Source organism: Seriola aureovittata, chromosome 13 (assembly GCF_021018895.1).
Source record: "Seriola aureovittata isolate HTS-2021-v1 ecotype China chromosome 13, ASM2101889v1, whole genome shotgun sequence".
Classification (NCBI taxonomy): domain Eukaryota; kingdom Metazoa; phylum Chordata; class Actinopteri; order Carangiformes; family Carangidae; genus Seriola; species Seriola aureovittata.
This window is the reverse complement of record NC_079376.1, coordinates 6,497,673-6,508,819: the sequence shown is the minus strand read 5'-3', so window position 1 is coordinate 6,508,819 and position 11,147 is coordinate 6,497,673. Positions and strand designations below refer to the sequence as shown.

At 43.0% G+C, this 11,147-nt stretch overlaps 1 protein-coding gene across 1 annotated transcript; it reads right to left on the bottom strand.

Moving 5' to 3' along the window:
- Window positions 1–171: 171 nt before the first annotated feature.
- On the bottom strand, window positions 172–10,965 carry foxo3a (forkhead box O3A). Its single transcript, XM_056393217.1, has 2 exons — window positions 9,634–10,965; window positions 172–3,522 (listed from the first exon to the last, which is right to left on the bottom strand). The coding sequence occupies exons 1-2, from the start codon at window positions 10,189–10,191 to the stop codon at window positions 2,206–2,208; spliced, it is 1,875 nt and encodes a 624-aa protein (XP_056249192.1). The 5' UTR covers window positions 10,192–10,965; the 3' UTR covers window positions 172–2,205.
- Between the last annotated feature and the right edge of the window lie 182 nt (window positions 10,966–11,147).

Here is an 11,147-nt window from a genome sequence, read left to right as displayed (position 1 = left end):
TTGAGCAGGTCCATTCTCTTGGATACAGTGTACGATTGGTGCTTAGCTCATGATGTGATTATCCAATAGCAAATCACCTCCACAGCGCCTGCAGAGTCAAGTCTGCAGCTGTGCAATTCCTCTAGGGACAGAAATACAAAAAGAAAGGTAGATCAAAAACTCCAACAGATATTCAGTGGTTCTTTAAGCTTTATTTACATGCACCATCTCTGATACAACCAAGATAGGAATTGGAATTACAACTGACAATGTCAACTTGATGTCTCTTTTTTTTGTAGGAACAATAGGAAGAAATGGAGAATGGATATTGGCAGTGAGTGTTACTCAAAATTAATGTAGGAAAAAAAAAAAAAAAAAGCTTCAAGTCAGTATTCTTTTATTTTGAGGATGAAATGAAGCTACGAAACCATATTTGGAAGCACATTTGTGCAGAATTTATTTTTCCTAAATCAAAAATTCAGCCATAGGGGTTAAATATTTCTGTCACATTAATGTCAGTTAACTGTAAGAGTGTGTAACATTAAGAATTTTTCTCAATAACTCTAATCGAGGACACCAATTTCATTGATCCGTTTGCCGTCTGTCCTGATCAATACCCAACTGAGGTGGTCAAAATATAGGCGACAAACCGTTAACATAAAAGTGCTTTTACACAGCTCTAACCCAGTATACATGGGGTAAAACATGCAGGATCACAATAAGAAAATTAAATTAATACAACAAATTTTAAAATGATAGAGTTCAATTTAGCAAGGAGACAAACTCACAAAAAAGTAACCTCCTGCTGGTCCTACAAAAACTGTGCTGATGTCGATTTTTTTTTTTTGCCCTTATAGCACTGGCTCCTAATATTTATACACTGTATATCCTCTTATTTCCACTTATTTAAATGCAGAAATATTTTGGCAATATTTAAAATACTGTGGTTGCTCCTTTCTCAAATGACAAAAATGGCTCTAAGATACTACACATCCTCCTCTCACAGGGTTAGAAACACTATTTTCCCCAGCACCTGCTGTAGTGCTGATAACAAAACGGGAGGCGACTACTGACGTTCCGTCTGCAGCCACTCCCTGCTATCTTCTTATTTATAGCACCAAGAACTCCTTCAAAAATTAACAAACTCCAAAATATTGTAGTCGAGTGCTGTGGAGTGTGGTTTCTTTAATCCAAATAGTCCTAAGTGTTCACTAATGTAAATGGTGTCAACTAGAGCGAAATCATGGCCTTAATTCTGTCCTAGACTCTGTATACTGAACAGTACTTCCAATATTGCAGTAAGTGGAAGAGGAGGAAGAGGAGGACAAGGGGAGGCGGGAAGATGGTGAAAAGGGATCTGCAGCAGAAACACCATATCATCAAGACTTCAGTAATGCACCTCTTCTGAAGGAACAGAATTCACAGTAATGTCACTAAAATCACAGGGTAAAATTTGCTAAATAAAAATAAAACATTACATACAAAAACCACACAATGTAGATCAGTTCACATCTTGATAACATATTAACCTCTACAGATTGATATTTGGTGCATGACTTGGTGCATCAATGGGGAAAAAAAAAAAAGCTTTTCATTAACATTTGTTTTAAATCTTTTAGTCCATTTAGGCTACGTCTCTGAAAGAAACTTTAAAAAACCAAAAACAACAAAAAAAAAAAAACAAACGCTTGTCAAGTATCCTCCACTGGAACGTAATAATGTAACATTCTCTGCAGCTTGTTTCTGTAAACAGGCTGTCACCCCAACAACAGGCTGACAGCTGGTTTGGCAAAAATGTTGGTTTAGGTATGAAAGGGTGTGAAAGAGGAGAAAGCAGGGTGAAAAGATAATAATTCATCTTCAGTTTCATGTATCACTTTGTGATACGAGTGATTCCCTGAGACTAACACGAGTTGATGCTTTTCATTTAGTTTTAACAAAACGTCCTGTACTTCCAGTCAGTACTGTTGTTCACACCGCCCAGGCATTGATCTTTTTAAAGAATTTTCTTTTTCCACTGTGAAGACACTATTGTGTGTCTCAGACACTTAAAATACAGTACCCAACTTAATGCCTCACATTGAACAGAATGGAAAAAAAAAATACTACATGAATACACTTTTACATACTTCCTTCCTTCTACTTGCACAATGCAGGACAATGAAACCAAATTTACATTTTCCCCACTTCTCTTTTTTTAATCATGCTGCGCTCTGACAGAGCTTCTCAGCTTGGGACCCAGCTTTGAGGCGAGGTCTGTTTTGAGCTCGCAAAGCTTCCTGAATTCCTGTTGGCGTTCTGGGCGGAGGTGAGGCAAGAGTCGAAGCTGAGGTCCAGGCAATCTGCGTCCATCAGTTCATTGCGGATGATGGAGTCCATGTCGCACTCCAGGCTGCCATTGAACACGTCGAGGTCCAGATCGGCAGGAAAGCGGTCCTGGCCGGACAAGCCAGAGCCGAGCTGCATAGAGGCGTTCTTGCTGGGAGACTTCAGGTGCGGCGGCTGCTTGGTGTCGGCGTGACTGGCGTCGTTGTCAGAGGTTGACAAGCCAGCTTGCCAACCAGGCACTGAAGAGCTTTGGGCCTGACCTGCACTGGTGTGGTTCACCAACATGTGGTCTTTGCGCAGCAGCATGGCGTTTCGGCGGGAGTTTTGCAGGGCAATAGCGGTGCTGGCCTGCGACATCAGCGGGTCGGACTGGGTGAGCATGACATTGCTGTGGCTGTGGGAGTCCAGACTGAGCAGGTCCTGCAGGGTCTGGTGGTCGCTGAAGTGCGAGATGCAGGAGAAGGTGGTCTGCTTGTTCTCCTGAATGGTCTGCATGGGGGACTGCCGCAGGCTCGTGATGGACGGCGGGCTGAAAAGGGGGTTCGGCCCGTAGCTGCCAGAGGGGCTACCCAGACTGCTTCCTGAGCAGCTGAAGGTAAACACTGAGCTCCCCTGACCGTTTGCTCCGTTGTCTTCCTCTCCAGGAGGAGGCTGCTGGGATGCTGTCAGGCTGATATTGTCTAAAAGGTCGTCCATCAGGTTGTCAGAGAGTCCATCGTTGAGGTTCATGGTACCTGCCAGGTCAGAGAGCCCTGTGGGCCCCGTGGACGGGGACATGCTGCTGGGACTGGAGTACAGCATCGGGGAGAGGGGAGAGTCATCATCAGGCACCTCATCCAGCTCCAGGTTGGCCAGGATCGGGGACAGACGACCGCTGAGTGTGCTGGCATTGGAATTGGTCCGGGAGCGGAAGTCTGTCCAGGCGTCTAGCTCATCACTGCTGCGGGAAGTGGGGCTTCCTGTCCATTTGGAGAGGCTTGAGGAGCTCTCAGAGCTGCCATCTTGAGCGGCCTGCAGTGAGGCTTTCTTCTTGGTGGCGCGCCCTCGGGCTCCTTTGATGTACTTACTGTTATCCATGGATACAGCACGTCGTCGAGGAGCTTTGCCTCCTTTCCCACCTTCTGGGTTGACCATCCACCAGGAACTTTTCCCTGTCCCTTCATTCTGGACTTTCACAAAACGACTGTGGAGGGACAGATTGTGTCGGATGGAATTCTGCAATGAAAATGGATTTAAAAAAATTAAATGCATGTTCATATTCTTAAAAAGTATGTCAAAACATGATTTCTAAAGCACTTTAAAAAATATGGTACCACATATTAATGATTTTAAAGGAGAAATACATGGGTTTTTACACAAAAGGCAGTTATGAGTCATGAGGAAAACTACTCAGCCTGTCCTGTAAAACTAATTGTATAAACTGTTCTGTGGTTTTGGAGGAGCTTTGTCAAGTCTGGGAAAATAACTTTGATGATGTCATCATCCAGGCTTGGACTTTGAGACAACAAAATTTAACAAAAAGCCTCTGAAAAATGTGGCCGCCTACCAGGCAGTTAGGGTCTGATGAAAACATGTGATTGATTGCATTACTGGAATTGTAGGAACCTGTACTATAGAATGAAAGTCAGAGTTTCTTGGTTTCTGTTGCATCAGTTTTGACCGTTCAAGCCCCCAACTTTATTCAAGAACAGTACTAAATTGCTACAGTATCCATTTAAGCACATGGGTGTTATTTTCACAGCTTTGGTCATCAAAAGTTTAGATAACATTGTAGTCAGTAAAGAAATTGCTGAGATCTGGGAACATGACGACATTGCTTTGATGAAGTCTAACAGGGCAAGAGACACAAGACGGTCAGGCAGGTTGTATTTGTGCCAGATCATCTCAACTACTGCAAGCGGAGGTAAAACTGAAAGCAACAACACCAAAGACACAGCACGCACAATAACGACACGTATGGTAGGTCAAAGATGAACCTGATGAAGACAGCTTAAAACTGACTATGGAAACCAGTTATCACTACAGGGTCCATTTAGTACTATTCTGGAGCTTTCAATCATAACACACAATGTCCCTCAACACGTTAGTTATAGATGTTTCAATTTGAATGAACCTTAGACTGAAATGAACTTTCAGTCTTTTCCCGTTTAAGCTAACAAGTCCTTAAAGTCCTCAGAGAAGTCCAAGTTTGAACATCTGCAAGTCGATGTAGGAAAAGTATCTATCATCTAGCTGATGATGATCAAAAGCTGGACAGTTATTGAATGGAGCTTGTGGTTTTCTGGGGAATGCTAATACAGCTAACCAGAATTTGTTTAGGAGCTATCTGATCGTCTGACTGCTCATTTTATTGCCCTGTTGGATTTCTTTTTAGCAGTGCCACAACGTTGCCAGATCTCAATAATTATCTTGATTAGTGAAGCGTCATTATTAAAGTAGAAAAGGATGATGAAAACTATGAAAATGAGGATTTATACTTGTGCTGTGTGCCTTCTTCCTCCCTCAAGAGAAAAATCATGTCATTAAACCAACTATTAAAACCAAGTACTGTGAACAATTCCAACACTGCAGTGTCTTCTAAGAGACACTTTTTCTTTGCACCTCACACTGTGACCTATTTCTGGCTGCTCGGAAAGGTCTACAGGATTTCCCTGGAGATGTTCCCAACCATGTACAAAATCAAACAGCTGGAGCCTGCACGGCTGGCCCACACTAAGACTCACTGTAGTAAGTAAGGAGAAACTCTGCATTGACCTCTGCAGCCCAAAGGCCAACTTCACTGGGAGAGGGTCCAGCATAATTCTCTTAAGCTTGAATTAACTTGAGTAAACCGAGGTCCTATTTAAATCCATCTCTCAGAAGATTAAACTAATCAAACACTAAACAAGCACAGCACAAACAAACTAAAGCTACACAAGTCTGCCCAAATAATGTGGACCTGTGGAGGCAGCTGTGGAGGCAGTTGATCTCCAGCTTTGTGATGACTAAAAGATCACAAATGAGTGTTGGCCACAGTTTTCCTCTAAATGCAATGAGTCAATGGAATGACCCGCTGACATCAAACTTACAGCAAAGCCCTCGCTCAAAGCCAATTAAAGGATTGGGCCAACCAGCAAACACTTTCATCAACAACGCAGCACATGTGACTCAGGTACCTCATTACTTTTCTGTTTTTCAGCTGGCTTTGCTGCTGGCTTTTATCAATCATTCAGAATTAACCAATGATCTCCTGTGTGGGCTAAATTACAGACTTCAAAGGATAAGGGGGGTTTTATTGTCAAATCCCAGAAAATGACCAAAAACAACCAAGTACTAGCTCATCTTTCAGTACTCTGACTTCCTCACACTGTGGCACTCAGCTCCAAGTTCATTTGTTGCTGTAGCCAGCAGCTGTTTAGCTTAGCTTAGCATAAAGACTAGAAGGAGAGGGAAACAGCTAGCCTGATACTGCCCAAAGGAAACAGTATCCACCTACCAAAGCTCATTAATTAACACATGATATCTTGTTTGTGCTAAAGCTAGCTAGCTGCTAACAGTAGCAACATGAGAGTGGTATTGATCAAGGCATTCCTTTAGAAACATGTCACAAATACATAGTTAATCTAAAAACAGCTGGACACTGTCGTTTTTAGGAAATATTACTTCAACGGGAGTAGAGAGTGCATTTGTTGGGACTATTTTTCAATGTGGATTAATATGTAATAGTGTGTATGTTGATCATAATGATAGAGCATGTCACCCATGTATCAGGCTTGGGATACAAAAACAGTAGTTGTGAGTATAGGATCAATTCATTGATAACAATGAGAAAAATATAGAATTTCACCTTATCCTTTCATTCCTGCTGCCGTGTTGGGCTTTGGCCAAACCCTGCACATTTCCTCCCACTTCAGCTGGCACGTATCCATTTCCATTAGCTGAGTTTATAACGGGAAAGCTATGCTCATAATTAAAAGTAGATAAATCTCTGATTGTTTGATGAAGAGTGCCAAAAAGATGAAGAGAGAACTGGAAATGTCACAGCAGTGCAGGTGTTAATAAAAACACACAGGGAATCAACTCACAGTGTTGAGTTTTGATCTCTTTCATCTTTCTTTTGCCAGCATCTGGGACTATAGGGAGGATATGGGTGATTTTAGTATTTTCACGTTCTCTAAAAGGTTGATAAATGAGCCTGATGGAAGAATCTTACTCTAAAATCTGCATAAATCTCCCTTAAGACAAGTGGATATAAACTGGATATAAGAGTATAAGAACAGACAAGCTGCTGCTGCAGTGAAGCAAAATTCAACAGCACTTGCTTGCTGAGGAAACATCTCTAGGTCCAAATGGAGCGTTTCCACTGACGCCAGTGCGGCAGTGACTTAAGGCAATTACCTTGCAACAAAAGAATATATTGGAGAATAGTCATTCTTCAAAACATGGATGCTTTTAACACCACTTTGCCAGTGTTAGATTTGGCTTTTTAAAAACAAGTATGAGAGGTTGAACAAAGGTTGTGTGCCAAGAAAAACATCATCAGTTCCATTTTAATGATCTATCTATGATTTTAATTTCCCCCTAAAAGCAATTTGACCAATATTTGACATTTTGCTTTTAATAAATTTACTAGATTTCCTACTAATCTAATTATGTCAGATTGTACAATAGAGATCCAGCTTGTGATTGAATTTGTTGCCTTATTTCACTCAAACGCAGCTTAAATGTAGGAAGTCTAAAGTGCTCCCAAATCTGAAGGTACAGCATCGCTTTTAACTCTAGGGCGGCCATTTTTTTTTTTTTTTTTTTTGCAATTTTCTGACATTTTATAGAGGCACAGAAATGTTGCTACTGGCTCACCATGACTGACTGACTGTAAGTTATGTAGAAACTGTGAATTTCATGACATTGATAAAGATAAAGAAACAATTCCCAACCGTCTTAACACGTTGATTCATCTGTATTGGGTAAGCGCTGACGAATCAAAATAAACAAGGTTTCGCTTGTAGATGTATTTCTTCAGAAACGCTTTAAACTAACAACAAGCAAGATATTTGATACTACCACGTGTCATTAGGGGATGTACACCCTTAGCGCACACATGCTTAAAGACAAATGCCCATGACCTACAGAGAGTGAACACAATAACAGCAACACCTGTCCTGTTCAACCTAATGCAATTGAATACAACAGCCCTGCAATAAATAAATAAACCTTAGTGACACTTCATGTTTGGTTGAGGCTGTCAGAGAGGTTTTGATTCAACTCTGTGCTCATTTACAGGGCCATAAATTGCAGTGTTGCTGTGCTGGATTGTTCTGTATTAAAGCTGATGGATAAAATAGCTGTTACATCTTGCAACATAGCACAGTTCAGTATAATATCATAATATATAACATCATAATGTACCACACCAATCAATCCAGTCTTACATATGCAACAGAAAGTTGGTTTTAAAGCTTCGCAAAGGCTGTTCTTTAATTACAGTGCTGCTGATTTTGATGATGTACTGTAGGGACCTTGCTATGGTTCAAGATATACAGTAATCTGGACTGTGTGCAAAACACAACATTCCTGTTATTTCCTGAATTTTTAGAAGGAATGTGCGGCCATGTAGGAGGTAAAACTACCAGCCCTGCTCCTTAAAACAAACAGCCAGTGGACATAATTGTATCCATTGAGCTTTAGAAAAGAGTTAAATTTTCTGATTGCTGCACAGGTCCATACAGTATGAGCCGCACGGCATAAAATCAAATAAAATCACAAAGAGCAAACTCCTGCCTTCCCCTCCCCCACACAGTCACAGCACTGCTGCAATACCCTTTGAGCAATGCCTCGGTCTGAACGGGGACTGGAGCAACGCCAGTTTAGCCAGAGCCAGATCCAAAGAGAAACACTGAGCTTCTCTCACACTGCTACACATTGACCTACATAATTTATAGTCAGCTGATTGATTCTTGTGCCCGGGCCACATGAAAAGACAGTGTGGCACACAGCAGGGCTGAGCCGCTGCCTGGTCATCCATATAGGAAGCTAAATATTTAGTTTGGATCCACAACAATGAGGGAAAAAAAAAAAAAAAAAAAAAAAAACTATCCTCATGTTGGAGCTACAGAAGAAGCCAGTCATTGAATGTGGCGTTATCCTGGTTTTTTTTTGTGTGTGTTTTTTTTTTAATGGGAGTGAGACGTGTGACAGCTCTGGATTTACAACCCCACAGTCCAGCTGAGAACATTTTTGCACACAGTCCCCTCTTGCAGATGACCAACCTTAAGCTGATAGCTGAATGTCACACAGCTACAAAGCATCTCCTAGGAAATGCTGATGTCAGCTCTTCTGAAACCCTGACATTAACCCTTTCCTCTGCAAGCCGCTGTCTGTCTGCAGCCACCGAACGCATCTGGTGGCAAATGAGCATCCGAGCATGAATGAAAACTGACCTCCATTAATCTAAAGAATTAACTAACCAGCTGATTCTGTGCAGATTAATCAGTTATTAGCATCAATTTGGTTCTCATACAGATTGCTCATGTTTTATATCCTAATTCTGAACATGCCAAAGCAACGTGACAAGGTTTTTCTTTTCTTTTCTTTTTTTAAAAAGCACAATCTTCACTGTTACTGTAATTTCTTCATGAAGAAACTCCCTGGAATCGGCCTGCATCCCACATCCACAGTTGTGCGGGATTACAAACCTATTTCCAGAGTTTTTCTAACCCCCCCTCCAATCTAAATCCTGCAAAGCTCAAAGCTTTCATCAGACTTGATTCCATGACAGATGAATTGGTTTTCCAGGCCTGTACTAATCCTTAAAATCAAACAGAAGCAAACAGGGCCCCACTGAAGCTTGTATGAAGCCCCTGTGTAACAGTGTGACCAGTTTGTCTGAAAGTGAAATTAACTTTGCATTGCCTGTTCCGTGTCTCGACTTTCATACCCACTACTTTGTTTTTCCTGGATTAGTGTGCACTTTGATTTTTTTTTTTTTTCCTTTAGGTGCAAAAGTAATAATGCGTGTAATTTGATGCACCTTCTATTACAACTGTAGGCTTGTATTTTGACAGCAGCTTGGGTCATAAGTCATTTAACACCATGTGTCTGTCAGGCAGCCACACAGTTCCCAATTCCCTGCTGATTATCTCTGACAACCAAATATACCTGATAATAATAAAGCTAAAAATATAACCTGAAATTCATCCTGTATGTGGTGGTGTCTGCAAACAACACAGCCACTGTTTGTACCCTGCTCCTCCATCTCTACATTAACTATAGCTGTGTGCATTGTGTCTTTACATGACCACAGTATGGTCTTTGTTATGATGACAGCACCAGCATGTCACCGCTCACCTTCCAGCCAGCAGAGCTATTGCTGTCGCCTTTGTCCTTGAAATATGGCACAGACCTCACCATCCAGTCATAGATCTGGGACAAGGTCAGCCTTTTCTCGGGGGAGCTCTCGATGGCTTGGGTAATGAGGTCTGCATAGGAGTAGTTGCCCCAGGCGTTCCTGCGGGCGGAGGACTTCCTCAGCTGCTGGGAGGCAGAGCCGCCCAGAGCCGCGGCGGGGTTATGCGCGGAGGAAGGCGAGCCGTCGGCGGCCTCCTCCTTGCAGGGGCCGCGCTGGACCTCCACGGGCTGGGAGATGGAGCTTCTGCTGCTGCTCGGCTCCCGGGCTTTAATAACACCACAGCTGGCTTTCTGAGCAGCGCCGCTCCCCGTGCTGCCGCCCTCATCATCCTCTTCTTCAGGGATTACGTCAGTGTCATTTGTCCCGGGTTTGCCCGCACCAGACTCCGGTCGGGGCAGGGGCCAAGTGCAGGACCGTGGCCGCTTCTGAGGCTCGAAATCCGGATCTATCTCAACGTTTAAGGGAGGCTCGTCGCCGATGCGCGGCGCCTCAGCCATGTTAATCGCAATATCTCGTTCGTTGCACAAAGGGTTATAAAATCACTCGGGTCGCATTCCATCAATGTTGTGTTCAGGCTTCAGGGACACTTTATTTACTATGCACGATATGCAAATGTCCAGCCTGCAGCCCAGTCCCAGCACGTGTCTGTCTATCTGTCCTCCTGCAAGGCGTTTATCCGCGGCACACACAGCGGATCAGGCTGACCAGCATTAACAAAACATTGCCTTTTCTCATGCACAGCCCACACCCTGACCAACATACATTGCAATTTCGCGAAATGTGGAGTTAAAGATAGGAAGAGTCCGCGGAGAGTCTTGGAGGAATCCAAACGGCGTTCCTTTACTAAGCGCCCGCGTCCTGCACCGCGATCCTGCGACGTGCATGCCAGAAGAAAATGAAAATGACTTCATCTAATGTCAGCACATCAGCTTTATCATTCCGTACACAGCTGCCATCTTGACTATTTCCTTTCCCAAGTCCTTTATCATCCGTGCAGAGAGCTGCCAGTCGCCTGAGCAGTGCGCTGCTGTCCAGATACCATCAAGGCGGAGATTGGTTTCTCAAGGCCCTGCAGCTTATTTAAAAAAAAAAAATTAAAAAAACAAACAAAAAAAAAATTAGGACTTCTAGAGAAATGTGGCGAGGCACAAAACCGCCATTTCAACAACTAAAAAAGATAATGCATTCTGGCTGTAGATCTGTGTCATCTTGAACAGCCCAGCACGGTGTCCTCCGTGTGGCCAGCAGCAGCCTGCGAAGACACTTCATTCAATCTGCTGCTGCTGTGGTTGGCGCAAACGCTCCGAGTCCAAGGGGGGGGGGGGAACACGATCCTGCCCCCTGGACTGCACTGAAATTAAAGAGACAGTGTGGACATGTCCGCTCAGCAGTGACATCACTGTCCTCGGTCTTGTATCGGTCCTATTGAATTTAAATATTTAATTAATTAAGT

Bases quoted from the DNA above. Each gene is read 5' to 3' on its own strand.
- foxo3a (XM_056393217.1), bottom strand. From the start codon at position 10,191: ATGGCTGAGGCGCCGCGCATCGGCGACGAGCCTCCCTTAAACGTTGAG. The intron at 3,523-9,633 runs GTGAGCGGTGAC...TTTTCATTGCAG, and splicing joins ATAGCTCTGCTGGCTGGAAG to AATTCCATCCGACACAATCT.